Here is a 20,428-nt window from a genome sequence, read left to right on the forward strand (position 1 = left end):
CAAATGAAATTTAATTGTTATATTTCATGATTGGAATATAACATATGATATCATATGTAATATAATATTTTGCATTGCTCATCAAATAATACTCTATTATTTCATATGACGTGTTTTCTCGTCGAAATAAAAACATAGGAAACCCTACAGGAAGGAACAACAGAATTATAGAGTAGTATCAATTAATCAGTCAATAACAGAAACGATTAGATGATCAAGTTACGCAATTCGTTGAATGTACAACCATAACAATATCCTACATTTGGGACAAGTTCCGCGTCTTTGCGAGAGCTTTTACGGCTGACCTGCAACGGTACACTACCACTGCCATCTTACAATCCCTTTGCGTCCTCAGTAAAGCAAACCGTATGGAGCGCAATAACAGTAGAGAGAAAGGAGGAAAGAGAGAGAGAGAGAGAGAGAGCAGGAAAGTGGTAATGGTCTGCACCGAATCAGCTCTCGGAAATTCAGCGTCCCGTAATAACGTAATAATCTTTCGAAACTCCGTGACGTGTTGTAATGTCCCTTGAAATATTGGATACGCGCGAGTAATTTCCATCTGTAATGAAACCGATATGCAAATGAGATAACAAGTTCGATTGTCTACATTTCAACCCACAACGGCTGCGCTAATGTCCAGTTTGCAGAATATCTCTAATAACGCGTGTCGTTGCTGCCCACGATAATGAGAATGATAAGGCACATTTAAACCTTTCTCGAAATACATGAACGTGATGACTGGTTTGCATGGAAAGTGGCGTCATTTTGCTTATCTTCCTTTATTTCATATTATGAAATTGATTATTGAAAAAGAATATTAACAATATTATTAGTTTATTATGGACGAGGAATTAATAAAAATGCATATAACTATAAGTTATAAGAATTATGTATATTTTATTCATTTTCTTTTATTTTAAATAATATAACTGTACATATTTTGTTTTGATATTGTAATAGGGCTTGAAACGTATACTTGTGAGAGATGGATTAATGTTTTAAATATGGAGATGTGAGCTGTTATAAATTATGAAAATTATACATAGCTCATTTGTTTTTTAAATCGTAAAAATCGTGCAGGTTTTATTATGACATTTAAAAAAAAAAAAAAAAAAATGAAATGAATGTGACAGTAGGAGGATAAAGCTAATTTGTCCTGTATGAATATGGATGTAAATTTTACATTCGATTTTTGCATAAATCATATTCTTTTTTTGTAAGTATGTATAACACAATGTCATCAATATCTAAACTTTATTATGTAAAATTTGTTTAAATATTTCACGGATTATAGCACTAATGTTGATGATGGTTTGAACTGAAGTTATTTATCCAAATACATTTTTATTCGTAAATATTCGAAGACAGATGAACCTGAAATATTAAACTGAAATCTATTAATGTTTTTAGTTATGAATGGATCCATTAAGGTCCTCGTAAAACCCGTTTATGCATTAATCCTCCGCAAATGTTTTTTCGTCCCGTCGATTTCTAATTACGCCACTGATATTTATCAACTTAACACACACGAATTACTCTGATAAAACGCAACTTGCAAAAGTTTCACGTTCCAGCAATTCACGCTAAATCCTCTTTTCTTCGTTAACGACATTCATAGTCATCGTCCAAACTCCACTTTATTCTCACGCGAGTGATTACGCTTTATCGCTGGCCACGAAACGAAATGCAATACTGGCCTCGATTTTATCAGAATTTGTCAAAGGCATAGAAAGAAGAAATGAATCGAAAACGGGCGAAACAACGAGTAAAAGGGCGAGTCTAGATCGCCTATCTAGCTTGTCCGCGGGACAAATTTATTATCTGCGCCAACACGACAAAAAGTCAATTACATCCGCGATTAATCGATCGATCGGTCCGGTGACCTCACGTAGTCCTCGCGCGGACCTCGAACATGATAAACGTTCATAAACGCATCCCACAAAAGGGCGAACATATCCCCTTCCCTCTTTTTCTTTTATTGTGCGTCCTCCTGTCTGTCTTTCTTGCTTTTTTCGCGGCGCCACTTCAACAATACCCTCAATCGATTTCTCTCGCCAAACGCGAAAGAGGAGACAAATGTCTCACGGTTCCTTGGTTCTGAACTTTTTTCTATGAAGACACGGAAAAGGTTACGGCAACATCGACGCTTTGCTTTCCTCTATCCCACTCCTTCTATCATTCTTTCACACCGTTTCTATCTCGGTCGTTCACTGGTGTTTTTCCTCACTCAGCTTCCTTTTGTCACGGCGATTTCTCCACCCGCTTTCACGGCGCCCGTTTTCTTTTCAGGTTTCTGTAAATCGCCGGATAACTTGCTGCACGAGCTGTTCGATTACCCGAAACCGGTTGCTCGCTTTTTGTATGGTAAAAAGCGAGCGATCGTTGTTTTGCGATTTTCTGAGGCAATGAGGAGGTGTTAGTGGATAGCGGAAGTGGTTCAGAGAGTTAATTGATGTGATGAATGGAGTGATGGGTTGAAGTAAGTTTCGAGAAGTTTGTTTGAAAGGGTATAAAGTGCAGTTCTTTGGGAGTAATTTAGTACGGTTTGAGATAGTTGATTTTCTTCTTTAGTTACATGAAAGAGTATATGTAGGACATTTTGAAAAATGATTTGAAACAACTTCTCTATATTTTGTTTAATAAAAGGGAATTTTATAAAGTATCTTCTTTGAACATTTTTTAGTGTCCTTGTTTTCGCAATGAAACGAAACGAGTATACAGTAAGAACAAGATAAACCGGTAGTCAACCTAAACCGTGAGGCAAGTATTGTATAGAAATAAATAGGTAATATTTAACAATACTGTTTTCAAATTTAAAGACACAATGCATTTATTTTATATATTTAATTTTGATGTACATGGTATTATACTAGAGTATAAAGTATGAAGTATGAAGGAAAAGATACCATTTGCTCATAGAGTTACAACAGATAGTTGATGTTTGATAAAATCATCAGATACATACATCTGCTGTTAAATGTAGAAACGAAGATACATACGTCCCTAGCTAAACGTAGGAACGAAGATACGAATTCATGAGGGTAGAAATAAATAAGCGTGTAATTTATCGCACTTGCATTAACATTATTTACGACCATTCAATCGGTACATGCATGTGTCAGCCGCATAAATAACAAACAATGGTGTATAGCTGTCCTATTCGTTAAAATGACACTTATGCATATTCATTCCGTACGAGCTTGAAATTATTATTCACGGTTTCATTTGCTTCCATCGGTATACGATAACAACGATTGCGTAAACATACTGGAATTATAGCGGTCATGCATCCCAGAATTATTTATATAGTGTAACAATAAACTCAACTTCATCCTTCAGAACTTCGTTCTATCCACTTGTAAAGCTAAAAAGTTTATCGTAATTATGGATGTTTAATTCTGAAGCTTTTTATTCAGAAACATAGAAACTTAATTGAAAATAAATTAATTTACTAATAATTCCATATTGCAAAAGTATCTTCCTATTTGGTTTTTAAATTCTCTTCATAATTTTAAAGATATTGTTTGTCATAATACTAAAATATCACAGATACTAAAATATTGCTTCTTAACGAATCTTCAGAAAACTCCGTCAATCAGTCAGCTATTTTTAAAAAGCATTATCTTGAGTCCTAATAGATCCTTTCCATTTTCAGCTACCTCGAAAAATCACATTGAAATAAGAAAATAAAAAAAAGTGTACATATCAGATCTTTTTCCTGTGATCCTTTACGTATAAACGTAGCTCAACGATTCTCAAGAATCGTCCAAAACACTGAAGCACATACTCTCGCATTCAGACATAATGCCCATCACGTGACTATCGAGTCACGATTTGACTCGACAGCGTCGACGGCCTAACAAAAGTGCTAGTTCGCAAATTTTTTTCTTTATCCTCTTTTTTTCTGTTATTTTTGTCCATCAATGTGGCGACCGGAATGTCGCACGTGACATGTCGCTTAAAGCAGAACGCATCGACTGCGGCCGAAAATTTCGACAAACAAGCACTCTGAGCGTTTCATTTCGCGGTTATTTACGGCCTCGCGATTTTGCAAATCCGGCATTTGTCCGAACTATATATTTCAAACTGGCGATTGTCGCCGCGGGCCTGTCGGACACGTCCACGTCGTTTGACGAGGAAATCATTGTCGATTGGAAGGAAGAGGAAAAACGATGGTCGAGGGAATGGGGAGCAAGTAGTTCCCTGTTTTCGAAGGAGCCAATCAATCACCAAGGATTCTATTCAGTTTTTCGAATCGGTCAACTATCGGGAACATACGATCCACGAGTATCAGGGGATGATTCATGAATCGGGCGACAGCCACGTCGAACACGGGGAGAGAACATTCACCCCCTGTGGTCGAAATTGTTTTCGTTGTATCGTTCCGCTCTAGCCAATTTAATTTCGCCACTTTTGCCCAAGCGATATAGTTTATTTTTGTTTCATCGTATGCTCCTCGTGTCCAATTCGACGGTGCAGTGCACGTTAATATAACGATGCGAGGCGTCATTTACAGGTGTGTAAAAAGAAAGAATGGTTTTTTGTGCGAAGGGAAAATGGAGAAGGGTATGAGTTAGTTGAGAATGATTTTGACTATGTGATAGTGAAATTTAAATTTTTTTTTCTACGTACGTTATTACGTGTGACTATGTGTATCTATGAATTATGATTCTTGACATAGTATTTTTTTGAATGGATGTAATTTATATGGAATATTTCTTGTTCAGACAATACATTTCATATGTTATTTATATGACTTCTATCGTTTACTTATATATTCTAATATTGTCATAATTATAATATGTGTCATATAATATATTTCGTAATACTTTAATAGTAATTCAAAGTATATTGAAATAAATATTTCATCGATATTGTTCCTGGAAGACATTTTTTTCTCAAAACCTTCAATTCTCCCGTACCTGCTGCGATATTTCTATCAAATTGCACAGAAATCTTGTACTGGAAGTAAGAGAGTTAATAGTGTGTCGCATAGCGTCGAGTTGCTGTCGGTAGAAACCGACTGTTCTTCAGTTAGCAAATACTAGTCGGTATTGGAGAAATTAGCAATAAATGGTTTCGAGGTCTGGACCACGTCGACGCGATTGTATATGTATATCGGCCGGCAGGAAACTACGTCTAACCTGGCCTCGCTCGCATCGACACTTCTCGAGTTACTAATTATGGGACATTACTGACTTTCGGAAGTTAGTAGTTTCCCATTCGCTACTCCTTTGTACCCATTATCGGTCGTACCTGGCATTCCGAAAACCAAAATTGATGCTCTATCTGATTTAATAACGTCGAAATTGACTTAGAACTTACTATCTTTGGTTTCACAGTAGCCGGCTTCACGCAAGTCGAGACGCTCTCCTCTACTTCCGCCAGAAGTATTCGATGAAAGCTAATTGATGATGTTTAAAGGATCTGGAAGATCATTAAAACGGTATTACATGTATTCTTAGTTATTCATTTGTAACTTTATTTATTCCGTTCCATAAGAAAATTGATAATTTAATCGATAGTTTAATATCTATTTCGATGTATTGATTTACAGCATTTTGTGAATTATGTCTGAAATTTATATCATTATACTATGTATAACAAGTATATGTATAGTTTGCATATAGATAGATCACCAATAGATATCATTCAGCATTATACAAGTATATATGTTTGTATTGTATATATTCTATCATATTGTTGAAATGTACCATTTGTATGCCATTTAATGGCTTCTTTGTTCTTTTACCTTTCTACTACTGTTCCTTTACCTTTGAACTATCCTACATGTTATTATAACCGAACATTTCCACATGCTACATGATACCATACATCTTCCAAACTGTTATAGGAACACATAACTAACACTTAGAATTAAAAAGTTAATTTACTATAACTAGACTGTGCATGTTTATGTATTTATGAGAGACTTAAATGCGTACAACTGTAAAGAATGCTCACACAATATATAAAAATACATACAATGCCCAAAGTAAAACGCTCACTATAATATTTGATTGGTAGAACAAATCTTTATTTAAAGTTTCATTTGTGGAGTTACGTTTCCAGATGTATGACATTGATAAGAATTCACAGTTTACACGCGTTATAACTCTTAAAATTATTAATCCAAACCTAAGTACGAAGAGAACGATAAGTCACCAAAGCACACAAACGTGAATAGATAAAGTTCTACTTTTGAACATAAGCTTAGCACAGTACATACATATTTTATGTTGTTTGATGATCCGAAAACATCCAATTTCCTGCGAAACGGGAACGAAAAAAAAAAAAGAAAAAAGAAGATGGGAGAGGGAAAACGCACGATGCAGAACGATAGAGAGATATCTGTCAATATGTTATGTTTGGCAATCGGTCGCGACGGCTTCTTGCACAGTACAAACATCGAAAGGAATAAAAATCACTCTCTCGATTTTTGCGATCGCCGAACGTGCTTCTTCAACTGCTTTCTTTCCGATTGGTTATTCTGGGAAAATAACGTGCCGGACAGGGAATGTCTTATGGTTTTCGGATCAATTCATGTCGCCGAGGAGGGAACGTAATCTCGAAAGTGTCTCCCTTGGTCCTGTGGGAAAGACTTCACTTCACATTTCGTACATGGATGTATACAACTGTGCGAGCATCTTAGCCTCCTCCCTTTTTCTCTTCTCGCTTCTCGCTTTCTTCGTCCGTTTCTCGACGTTCAAACCTACGTTGATTACTGTACGAGTGTCGTGTCACCATTTGAAATCCGTGAAATTAGCGCTGCAGCTTCAATCTCTAATCCTTTGACAGGTTTACTGGGTGTACTTCTTTCTAGAGTGAAGATGGGTAAAGATTAAACATGTATGATGCTGGAATGCTAATTAGAATAGCTATTGTCAGGAGCTATAAACAAATTTCGACGCGTGTTAAACGAAACTACAGGCTAGAATTTTTCGTCTCTGAGAGAAGTTTCAATTCTTACCTTATTACGTTCATTTTTATTAAAAATTTTAAGAACTTCAACGATTTATACTACTTTCATTTGTAAAAGATATAAACATATATAACCTCAACATATATAAATATCATTATAGAAAGTAGATGTACTACGATAATTTAATAAATAAAATTCTTAAGTTTTTTAGCATACTGCACGTCTATGATAATATACAAAAATACCGACGCTTGTAGTTAAGGCTTAATTGCAGCAGTTGACAGTTAATATATAAATTCTTAACAATCATGTCCTGACAAGTGTATTGCAATTTAATAATCTTCAAAAATGTTACAACGATTATACTTGTGTACAAATTAAGCGAAAGCCCACCATTCGACGTAACAAACACCTAAACGATTACCGTCTATCATTCACTAACTCTCTCTTCACAACTAGTTGCCCAATATTAATTTCGTAAGCAACCTTCGCAATAGGATCGTGTAGCATTACAATGAACATGGACTATACAACTCCGCGATGGAATTATTCTGTATGGTTCAATTCCTTCTCAACGTAACAGTAATCCAGGTATAGCACATATAAAGATACCACGAATACCAAAATTTACTTGCTTGAAATGCACATGATATATTTACAAAATTTATCATTAAAGTTCATTTATTTGATAAATCGTGGGTTATTCAATCCTAAATATAAATTATTATCCAGTTATCCAATTATAAATTATTTATAGAATTCATTCTCCATAACTGTATTATACAGAAAGATATCGAAGGACTTGGGAAATTAGGGGAAAAATAGTGTATAGGAATTATTAGAAAAGAAAAACAATAATGATAAGTATAGTACATATATTAAATATCTAAATATATATTAAACGTTCTAAACAGAAGCGCTTAATCTTTGTGGCAATAATTCTATGCTGCAATACCTCATAATTCTACGCCCAATGATCTATGACATTACAATATGAATTCAAAAGAGTTGATTAATCAAGAAATATCAGAATGAAAAAAGGGAAGGAAATACACTTCACTGACGAACTAAAGTCTCTTAAATAACCAATAAAATATTTTGTAAAGCTCCCTGGATGAATGAAAATATACATTATAGCGAAATTCATACAATTTTTATTTTTCTACAGCTGACCAGTGTAACAGTTTCCATATTTTTCAATTTTAAGGGCAGTCTAGTGCCGCTACTGAACGTAATATTAAACGCGTTATGAAATTGGCCAACCTCATCCCACAATGCTTAAAAAGGAAAAAGATGATATTTCTTTTGGTATTTAGGTCAAAGAATATTGTAAGAAGTGACTATAAAGTGATAGAAATGAAAACGTAGTGTCAGCATCTGGTCAGAACCAAGATTCGAATGGTTTTACTCACGTGGTCGAAGAAGGTACAAATACAAAGTTGGCGGACTGCAATAAGATTCTACTACAATGTCCCATTAGAGTCTAAAATTGTCCTAGTTCGAACATATCTCCTTTTCCAAGTTCAAATGCGTTTCGTACGAAGTTGTAACATGGTCTACTAATGCTAACAAGACTGGACGAGTAGGGAACACGGGCGAGACTTGTAAAACTAGATCGTTCAAAATTTGCAATACCTCGATTCGAGTTTGAATATATTCTGACTTAAGTACTTATTAGTATATTGTCCAACGTATAAAATTAATAGTTGTGTATGTATAAAATTAATGGGTGCAATTTTTAAAATATATGATTAAAACTAATTATTTCGTGTAAGTGTAAAACGGAAGTATAAAAGTATAATATCTTTTTTAATTAATTATTCATTTAAATTCTTCAGATTTGTTACAATATTTTATCTTTGTCAATTACTTGATAACCTTTTTATACAACACTAGATCAATATAGACATATGTATTCTTAATGAATTATAAAATCTCTTGATCAATCTTTAATTCTTTGAAATGAAACATTTATAAGACCGAGTTTTATGGATACTTCGATAAACTTAGGTTTCAGTTTCAGCGAATAATTTTTATTGACCGATCATATACCAACGTGTACATCATAAAATTCCCGAGAATATTGGTACGCTTCGTATAAACTTCTCCAGATAAGTTATCTTCGTATTTCCGTCATAAAATGCTCAAGAAGTAGGAATAAATAAAATTCAAAATATCTTTTTTTATACATGTTATATGACTTCTAACCTTTAAGTGTAATAAAATTTAAATATAGATTCTAATCATCGTGAGTCAAATTATTTGATTCTTTAAAAGTCTGGTGTTCAATGTATGTATCTTGATATACATTACATTTTGTATTCTTTTGTACAAAATAAGCATGCGTAATAGCAGCAAGAGAGAGGAAATTGAAATTTCACTGGCAGATTCGACGCACGTTAAATTGCACACCTTGAGTGCGAATGAAGGATCAAAAATTTGTCTCCTCTAAAAGCAATTTTTCCAAGTCAAAGTGGGTAGATGAGGAATACCGGAGCAAAGGGTAGCTTTGAAAGTTACCTTCTATTGCATAAAACACGCTGTGTAGTGTGGTAACGTTAAAAAGTAGCTGACATTTTTACAATCCATGTTTACACGTACGCGGTTGAAATTCGAAATAATTCGAGATATTTCACCTGAGACATCTATTTTTTAATTAAATATATTATGGGGTAAAAATACAAACGAAATGTTATTCTTGAGAATTAATTGATTAAATGCAACTATAATAAATACTACATTTATATAGTGCAATTGTAATATTTACAAGATCTCTGTAAACTACTTTCTAAGATTTTAATTAATTTTCTCTAAAATAAAGTATCGTGTTCTGCAATTTTCTTATCTTAGTAAGAGAAGCTTCAGAATCTAGAATAACTAGGATACTTTTTAATTGGTTCTATATAATTATTTCCTTCGATGTTCACCTCGTTATAGACGTACTAAATATTTGCAACCAAATCCGATGAATGTACAATTTTTTAAATAACACAATTGTCCTATATTTATCCCTTCTAGACGCCAATTTTTTTATTACATATCAAACTCCAAAAATAAATTTTATCATGTTGTACCACGAGTATAGTTAAAAATCAAATTATCCTAGATTCTTCTAACTATAATTTTCTAACTGAATTGCATTTTATTGTCCAAAAATAAACAAGTATCTACATATATATGTTTAAGTGGTAGCATACATACATACGTATGTTTATATGAAACACATTTTCCCCGAGTTTCGTATATTCCTGTTACAATCTTCTTCCGACATTCTCCCCGCAATCTGGTAATAAAGATTCTGCATCGAAATAGCAATCCCTTCCGATGGATTAATTAAGATATAAGGACGTTGAGGGTTTGTCGTCGTCCGTAGAATCATCGATAGTAAAAATAAAGCTGCTGTCTCCAAGAGGCAGATAATCCCGCGACGAAAACGAACGAAGAACGAGCGCGAACCCTTGTGTGGATATAATTTATTTACGATAGCGGGCAACGGCGATAAAGGATCCTCCCTGCAGAACGAAAAGAAACGAAACTACACACGGTTCTTCTTTTTATTGCAATGGATACTCTGGCTTCGTTTGAGAAGCATGAATAATGCAACAGAGTTGTTTTAATACAAGCTGCGATATCGATCTTCGATTAATAGGAATCGTGTTTCATACTTTGTTGACCTTTTGCTGCTCGTGTCCTTCCACCCAGGGGAACCATTTTTCTCTAAATTAGTCACTGAAAAGAGTTGCTGCTTACGTGACATCATCGTGGTTCTTATCATAAATCTTCAAAACAATTTCAAAGTTATATGGGAAAAGACGTGGTGCATACGTTTTTGTTGATTTTCTGATTGTGATGATATTTTATGACTAAAAAGATCTTATACAAATCCGAATATTTAGTTTTCTAGAAATAGTTAATTCGATGAAGTTTTGTATAAGCCAAAATATAGGGCTAGTGGGATATTAACTCTTTCTAATATTTTAATATCAGGATCATTCTTAATGATAAGATGATCATTCGCTGCCAGCTTAAGAATTTCATAATACGACCAATTCAACACAGTAAATCTTTATGGTGAAGAAATAAAAATCATTACAGCCCAATTTCATTAACCTTCATTACACTGTTATCACACAAACGTTTCTGTACAAATATCTGAATTCCATCCAGAAGTGAGCAGATCTTCACTTCAGACACTTCAATTCGATCGTTACTTATTCATGTTAATAATGGTATTTCAAGCGCGAAATCGTTCGGCGAAGACAATTTGTCGACGAACCCCGCCTCTCTCTCCAAAAAAAGAGAAGGAAGAAAAAAGGGAAAAGAACGGAAAGAAAAGAAACGGAAAGAAAAAGGAGGGAGGGGGCACGAGTTCGTCCATACAACTTCCTTCTTGAACCGAGAGCCCATCACAGCGATTCAATTCCAGACGATGAGCGACGTCGAGAAGAGGAGCGAACAAAACTAGACTAGCTCGTCCGCCGATCTCTTCCATTTCGTCGACAGAGGATCAGCGCAGTATAATAGGATTTTTTGACGTATGAGAGAGCCACCTCTCGTTTCTAACGGGTGGGCCTACGGTATCCGGAAAACAAAAATGAAAGAAGAAAAAGGAATAGAATAAAATGGGAAAATAAAAAAAGATCATGCTTATTGCTGACTACGGGGAATCCACTTGCGCATCGCTGCCTACGAAAATAATGCGACATGGTCTCTGGTAACGTCAGCTGCTCCGCTGCGCTTCATATTTCAGAGAATAACTCTGTCTATTTCCCTGTTCCACTTCTCTCTTTTTTCTCACTCTTCTTCCCTCTTCTTCTTTCTTTCTCTCCGTTTCGATTCCATTCCCGTTTCGTACGGTGAAATTTGAATTGCGTTACGTGCACGTTACATTATCATTCGTAACGTTCGACCATTTGCAAGGTTGGGCTGAGTCATGCGACTCGCGTAGTTCTCTCCTCGTACGAGAACCGGTGGAGATTGTAAAAACGGAGTGATTAATGGCTTAATAAAGTCTGACGTTGTGGATTATTTCTTTCCTGCGAGGGGGGTGAAGCGCGCGTGGAAAAAGCGTGAATGAAATTTTACAAAGAAACGCAAATTCGTTGAAAATACGCTTAGATAATTGATCCGTACAATGCTCTTTCAATAATTCGCTCGTTAAATGATGATTGCTGATTTGAATTCGCTGAATATGAAAATGAGGATCATGCGAAAGTTTGAAATTATATAAGTTGTATAAGTCTAAGTCGATCGGGAGTTGCTTGATCGGAGTTCGAACCCGGATCATCCTCTTGCTGATCAGGTGCTTTCCCGATATTCTTTTCTTTTCGTAATAATTATCTTATTGTGTGAAAATAGAAATAATCCAATAATAACAGAAAAGTACAACAAATAAAACGGATAAAAGTCAACGAAACTAACGAATACTTTCGCCTAAACTCTTAAATCTCAAATGGCTGCCGTCTATACTTCTTAGTAAGGTATTGACTAAAATATGACATAATTGAATTCAACAAAATGTTAAATATGTTAAATGACAAGATTAGGATCGGTACAGTAAGATTAGGACCAATACACTAAGACTTTGAAGGCATTCATAGCTCTTCATAGGAACAGAATCGAATAAAATTGGAAAATTGATTGCATAAAAGGATATAAATCAAATTAAAGTTAACTTTTAAGTGTATTAAATAACTGAGATTGACATCAATGAAAATCCAATAAATCGGATGGAAAATATCTTGCACTATAATTTGGAGATTAATTAGTAAGGTAAATTACGCAAAGTTAGGACAATATTTCCAAGGCAATCAGCTGGTTAGAAAACGGCATTGTTAGTTTCCCTAGCAAACCGCATCTTGATCCAATTACTAAGTTACTTGTTAATAATTGGAAATCACAATCTCTCAAATAGAATCTAATAGCTTGTTTCGAACTATACAATTAGTCCGAATTAATCGGCCTCGTTTAAGTCAAATCGTTTGCAAGTACATCTTAAATAAAAATCCACATGTTATGTCTTGCAATCAATGAGATATAATGTCTATCGAATTATTTTATTTAAGTTCTTCTAAATATATTAAATATACAAAATAACGACTCCTAAATACATTATATATTATGCACAGTACCACCTTCCAGATATTTCTTAATAAAATATAGAGAAAAATATTAAGATATAGATTACATGATTTTGTCTATATTATAATGTATATTTTAGTATCTGAATATTATATGAATAATTATATACAGAATATTTTATATTAGAATAGAAGTTATTAATAAACATCCAGTAATTAAATTTAAATATTCTCTCCGTTGAATTGAAATAATTCTATGTAGTAAATTGAAGTCTAGAAATTATACTAGTCAACAGGGTTATGAATTTTCTTTATATACATTCAGTTCAGTATCTTTTTGCATTAAAATCTATAGTATACGATTGAAAAAATTATTTTATTAAAAAGAAATAATAGGTTGAGCTATAATATTTATTTTAAATATACGAGTACGCATGTTCTAGTATTTCTACTAGTATTTCTATATTATAGATTCTATATCTAATCTACATTATATTTCCATATTACTTTCTCAAAAGTTTGTAAATTTCAAGTTTATAAAGGTTTACAAATGTAATTATTTAAAAATGATAATTCCCGACATGTTGTGTAAGATTATGATATGTGACACTGTTGCATACCCATATATTGTCCATTCACGTAATGTATACTAGCTAAATATTTTTTATTCGTGTATACGCTAATGAATGTCGCATTAAATTAATATGATCACTGTGGCTGTGTAACAAGTAGCATCCCAGTTGCATGTGTACCTTGTACAACAATTATCCGCTTGTTATTTAAGCAGCGTGCTCAGGATTATTATTCTGGTGAGAATAATGTACACGTGCTGCTAATGCGAAATTTTAATACGAATTTTCGTTAATTATTATGCAACCCATTGATACGTACACATGTTTAAATGCCATTAGACAATATCCTATAGTCTTGAAATTACCAACTATCTAATCATGTACTCTACTTGCATTTAACAACATATGTTGTATTCTTTAATTGTATTTTATAGTTGATTAGCTAATGCATGTTATTTAGTATTACATTATCGTTGCAGGTACTATGCTAATATTAGCAAACTTGATACCTATTATAAACTCATTTGTATTTGTATTCTCTTGATATTACAGTTACTAATGAATTAGGCGTAAAACCTGGATCGAAGTAATCAAAACGAAACACGTGTAAAAAGATACATGGGAAGTGGCAATGCAAAGAGAATGTAAGAGGAAAGACATGTATTAGGAAAAATAATTTAAACTCCAAGAAATAAAGCGTTCTAATTAATTTTGAAGAAGGATTTACGAATTAATTTTATTACTTTGGTAGTCTTCGTATTAAAATGCGGATGAAATTAGGTTCTTTCATTAGTAGTTTAAAATAAGGAAACATTTATATTTCCTTATTTTCATATATTATATCATTAGTTGAAAGCTACGCATCATACTTCTGAGAATTCGCGGCCAGTTAGCAAAACAAGGCTTAGTGGCCAACTAACTAAGAGGGGGGAAGGGATAATAATGTTCGTCAGTTAACGAAACAGCTCGAGAATATTTATACAGATTCATTAAAGGTGTTATATTAAAGTAGACATGTAAATGTATTTTAATGAGCATTAAAATTTTGTTATATCATAGTAACAATACAAATTAAAATAATTGAACAATATTAAAAGAAGTTCTATTAACACATATAGCAAAGTAAAGAATATTTTTCTGTAATAATAACGTTGTACTCTTTTTTAATATTACAGGCATCGTCATAACAGCAAGGTTATAAAGGAAAAAATGAGGACAAGGTAGACAATATAACTTAATAAGAATATATAACTTGAGAGAATATAACTTGAAATATAAATTTGTACTATAGTTGGTCTACTTGAAACGTTAACAAGCTTCCTTCCTTGAAAATTATCAGAAATAATGACAAAGTAAGTACGTTTCACAGTCCTTCATGGCAGATTCAGAAGCCAGGTAGACTGGAAACCAACAATTTCGTAATACTGCAAGTATAAATCTCGGTGTAATCGTTCTCCGAATCCACAAATTCATCCCCACTACGAAACTCCATTACAAGACAGTATCAACGAGCACGGTGATCGAGCGGCCATTCGTTTAAAGAAGCGTCGCCTTCAAAGACAATATTTATAATGGTTGTAATGAAAAGGGAAAGGGAAGGCGGTAGAGAAGAATGGAAGGTCGGGAGCGGAAGAGAAAAAAGAGTGGCGAGCATGGCGAAGAAGGATCGGAGGAAGGGAAGGGGCAAGGTGGAGGGTCGAGGCTAGCGAGAGATTTATTTGAAGCAACCGGGTCTTTGCCACCAGAGTCCGTGTGTACTTTCCACCCTAAGATATTGCGGTCGTTTCCCTTTGGTCAGAGAAGCCGAAGAAAAGTCGGCCGCCAGTTTTTTCGTTCCCTCAAACGGCCATTCGACTACTCTCACTCCCCTGTTCGACCAGGTTCTCTCCTATCAATTCATTGGATTTTTAGCGAGAGACCGGTTATAACCGGCAGTTTCGCGTGAAATGTGCCCCCACCGAGTTAAAAATTGGCTTCTAATATGATATACGCAGGTCGCCATATGGCTGGGAAAGCGCCGCAAACGTGAACGATATTTTCAGTTTCTTCGCTTATTTCCCCTCTTCTCACGCCTTGCGTTCGCCCCGGTTGATCGTTCTCTCCGTTCGGTGTCGCGAAGAGAACAGCCTCGCATATTCCTGCTCCATTCGGTCTTGCCTAACGTACTATTGGAAAGCGATAGTGTTTTCGCGCTGGCGGTTCTCTTATGGCACGGCCATATTTCATCGCGCTATCCTATCGAATACTAGGCGAACTAGAGCGAGAGAGAGGGAAGACAACGGTGAACGGTGCAGAGAAAATACGGATGCGTTTAATATGCAATTGCCGGGGAGAAACTGTCGAAGAATCGGTGAAAACACGTGCGTCTAGGTTCGCGACATCTGGCTCCATGGACCCACACCTCTTTGGTGATAAACTTTCAAAGATCGTTTTTACGTTTTCGATCGCGAACGTGCCGAAGCTCAGGAACAGTCGAGCTACACGTGCGCACTAGAAAACGTGCTGAAGATCCTTCCACAAGAAGTAGAAAATATCTGCATGAAATTTTGATTTACGCCTCCTTCGTGGATGGCCTAGCCGAGTCGCGGATTCGCCTGGAAACCGGATTAAATCTCTTCCCACCGAAGGAAGGAAGAGCCGTAGCTGGCAATTGGGTCAGTTAGCCGGCTGCCACGATTGGCCGCGATTTATTTTGCACTTGTTGCTGTCGTGACGGGTGTGCAAGGTAATTTTCTCTAGTTCCTGGTGTTGAGCGGTGTGCAGCGGCTTGTAACGTTCGCAAGCCGCTCAGGAACGTGTGAAGGATCACTTTCCGCCCGGATTTTTAGATTATTAAACGGTGCTTTAGATTGTTTAACTGGTGTACTTGGGAAATTTCGATGAATGTTTTGTAATTTACGAAGACTTTTATCGGAAAAAGTTGGTTAACTTTTGTATTTGATGCGAGAAAATTTGATATCACCGAAATTTGAAGCATTTGCAGTCATTTTCAAATAATGAATTGTGTTGAATAAAGAAAAATGGATCTCATTTATAAATCGTACACATTTATCATTCTCTTTGAATAGTAAAATGTTTCAATTATAAAATAATTTAGATTACAAATGTTGTTCGAATTTAAAAATGTAATTTCATATTTTAGAGAATTGTTCTTTTTGAGTACGTTATTTTACATTACAACACAATGATTATAAAGAACATTAGAGTATTACCAAGAACATAAAGAGTATTACCAAGTCGTAAGAGAAATTTTTATGATTAAACTTTTGAATTAATAATAATTTTCCAGTTGAAACTTTTTTGTGCCAAAGCGATTCCCCGAGAAACCTATTCTCCCAGTGCCGATCACTCTTCATTTTTTGTATTTCACGAAGGATATTACACTATTTAATGTTTAAATTCTTCTCCAATTTATCGTATTTCACGTAGCATGTCAGATTACTTCAAAATAACGCTTCTTAAATTGATCTGGCTATCTATCGAACGCACTCCATATGGAGTCACCGGTAACCTAAAATTACTTTTTCAGCCGAACAACTTTTTCATTTATTCAAAAGGACGAAATCGATCGCGTGCCAATAATTGTGTAAAAGCTTCGATCGTAACGATCGAGGCTGCGCGTTTATTTCCGAAAGTAACTTTCAATCAGACTGTCGATCAAGGCGTGCACGTTGGTGAAAGGGATAAAGAAATGGTAGCTGAAACTAGAGCTCCAGGAATATTTTGTTATGCGGTGAAATTTTAATGGGGTTCGCGCGTCACTTTGGAAAATCTATTAAAGAGCCGGAACACATTCTATCGGACAATCCGAGACTGAAACTCGGTGAAACTACTCTGGGGTTGTACGGAACGTTCAGAATGCATGCACATAAGCTTGGAACGTGTATAAATGCGTGCAAGAACCGAGCTTCATTCTCTGGCACTTCTTGCGCCGCTATCCGCTTGAAGAAATATAATTATAAATTTTAGCATTACGCTTTGAATTAATATTGTCTAAATTGACAACGTTCTCTTGGCTATTATCATTCGCATCTGCCGTCTCTGTTCGTTAATTGCAGACAGTGGGTTAAGACTTGGAGGCAGACTAAAGTAGACACGGAATATTCGATGAAGGTGATTGAATTCTCTGCGAGGGATATCGATGTTCTCGATAGGTATCCGAGATGCACGAAATGTCGCCGACATACATCATGGATGGATGCGATGGAAACGTATCGAGGCGTAGCTTGTTGCTTATGCGTGTCACAGAGATTAAGATCATGTCGGTGAAGATTATATTTGTAGATTTTCCTAAACTTCATCTTTTGGTAATGCTGATATTTATTTTTTCTGGATGAGGTTCTTTAAACATTTAACAGGGTAGTTTCTTAACTGCGAATTAAAAAATAATGCAGCAAATAAATTTCGGTCAGATTGGATTTTATTTTCGTAAACTCAAATTTTTTGTAATTAATTTTTAGTAGGAATTATTAAATGTATAATTTGTTATATAGTGCCTTTCTTAGTTATCTAACAAGCAGAAGAATAATTTTTATTGGAAATGACGATTTTATAGCAAAAATCTAATTTTATATGGTAAATCAAATATTAGATATTACGTAGATATATTTTATTTTACAAATGTTAATATAAAAATTGCCAGCAGTAGAGATCCTGATACTGCATTCTTTATATTCAAATATAGGAGAGATCTTTTAGTCGCTGTTTTCATCGTCCCAATAATATAATACAAAGAACGTGTTTTCTTTGATGTGTTGAGTGATTTCCATTTTCTTCAATATGGGAGGCAAAGTGTTCAGCTGTCGAAAGTGAAGAGGAGTCGCGTCAAAGGGTTCGATAAATTGTCGAAGATGAAATTGTTCTTTCAATTCCTTTCGCCTTCTCCCAAACTTTTCAATAATTCTATTCCGATATGAAAACATGAAAAACACGAAGTAAAAATTCGAAAGAAACAATGTTCAAAATTTATGAAATGATTACATAAAAAGTTAAGTTCATACATGTAAAATATTGTTTTTTTAAAATAAGACTTTAAATGCACATCTTTCTACTATACTAAAACAATATATCATTTAGTTAAAGTAATTTCCTACATAATTACAAATAATTAAGTTAAAATAAATAGTTAAGTTAAAGTAATTACAAATTTTTTATGTTCTCAACTAATTTCAAACTACTTATGTTTTCTGTAAATGATCCTATTAATCATAAGGTAGAAATATATTATTATCCCTAAATAATACAATATAATTTCAGTATGAAATGTTAAATAGGAATTGACATTTCTGATTGTCAATCTGTTAGTATATCTCTAGCATAATATGGAAGGACATGGATGCTAGACGTCTAGCGATTAGAACGGTACATACTTTTCTCGAAAGATGCCGTCTAATCCAATTTACCAAAGAATTTGTAGGATTCGCAAGGAATACTGGCAATTCAATATAAAAGCCACGTGGGACAAACAAGATCCCGTGCGGGAACACGACTTGATCAGCCAATCCTGCAAACCAATATTGGCGTCGGGTTTGTAACCCTATTCCTCGACAGAGAAATTCATCCAATCATAGGTTTCGACACGAGGCCAAACATATGAACGCAGAGCTTATCCTCATCACTGGACATGTGGTTAATTTTTCAAGACAACTTCACGCGATGGACACAGTGATCCTATGTTGAACGTAAATACGTCAATAAGTCGAGAATTAATGTTTCGACTTTTATCCGACTTTATACTGAATAAATTTTGGTCTATCAAATTATATTAGACAATATGGATTTGGGAAAACATGACAAACGATTGAGAAAAGATTCTATGTTTATTCGTATTATATTATTATTGTATATTATGTTATTGTTATATATAATATTATTATATTATATATATCATATTTTATTTTCAACTTATATAATTATATAGCTATTTCTTTCTATCTTTTCTAGACTTTGCTTAGAGCTTTATATGATAAATATAGCAATCTTTTGTATAGAAGATATGTAGTTATAGAAAAATGGAATAAATTAGTCCTTGGATTGGATAGATTTTATTACATTTATTTAATGAAATATAAACGCAGGTGTGAATATATCTATCGAATATATATTTTTAGATATTATTTGTATTTTTAGAAATGAAAGATGTGGCAATAGATCAATTTCATTTTTTCTTCGTTTAATTGTGAATTATGTAGGAATCGAGATTAGAGATATTACTTATAACTACATTTATTCGGTAATATCATTTTGTCGTAAGATAGAATTCAACAATTTCAATGCTTAATTGACTTGACGAATTTATGGCGTGAAGGAAACGCTGTGAGAATTAAGTTCAGAGATAGCACAGCACTATGAACTGCGCTGAACTGTGAAATTGGGATTTCAGGTACGTGTATTTTTACCGTGTGTTAGTTTTTTTTATATTCTATTACGAAATGAGAATGAGCAAAAAAAAAAAGAAATAAGGAGAAATACATTTCATACATTCTTTACAACTATAATGTACCATTTTTGAGTACCTAAAATATTTTCATTCCATTTAACAATGTAAAAAAAAAAACGAGAGAGAGAAACTCTTCATTTCAGGAGAACAGAAATTATGAAAATTTTCTTTTTTTTTTTAATGAAATCTCACTGTACATTTATTATATTTTAATTAGAAAGTTTTCACTATCATGTAGTTATAAGGTAGGGCTCACGTAAATCTGAGAATACACATTTTGGATGATGGCCAAAAGCACCACTTCTCAATAACCTCAGCAACGTGTATTGAAAAATTAAAAACACGATTTAGTATTCTCGATAACCACACGCAGCAGATTATTCTTTTAAAAAAAAGTAATATCTAAAATTTTGCT

At 34.2% G+C, this 20,428-nt stretch overlaps 1 protein-coding gene across 1 annotated transcript in view; it reads left to right on the forward strand.

Annotated features, from left to right (window-relative positions):
- The window catches only part of LOC100644893 (neurotrimin), a 322,978-nt gene extending 308,188 nt beyond the window's left edge, over window positions 1-14,790 (forward strand). The window contains exon 11 of the mRNA XM_020864362.2: window positions 14,750-14,790. Coding sequence (XP_020720021.1) covers window positions 14,750-14,775 — 26 coding nt within the window. The 3' untranslated portion in view covers window positions 14,776-14,790. The remainder of the gene's footprint in view (window positions 1-14,749) is intronic.
- The last annotated feature ends 5,638 nt before the right edge of the window (window positions 14,791-20,428 follow it).

This window comes from Bombus terrestris, chromosome 9 (assembly GCF_910591885.1).
Source record: "Bombus terrestris chromosome 9, iyBomTerr1.2, whole genome shotgun sequence".
NCBI lineage: Eukaryota > Metazoa > Arthropoda > Insecta > Hymenoptera > Apidae > Bombus > Bombus terrestris.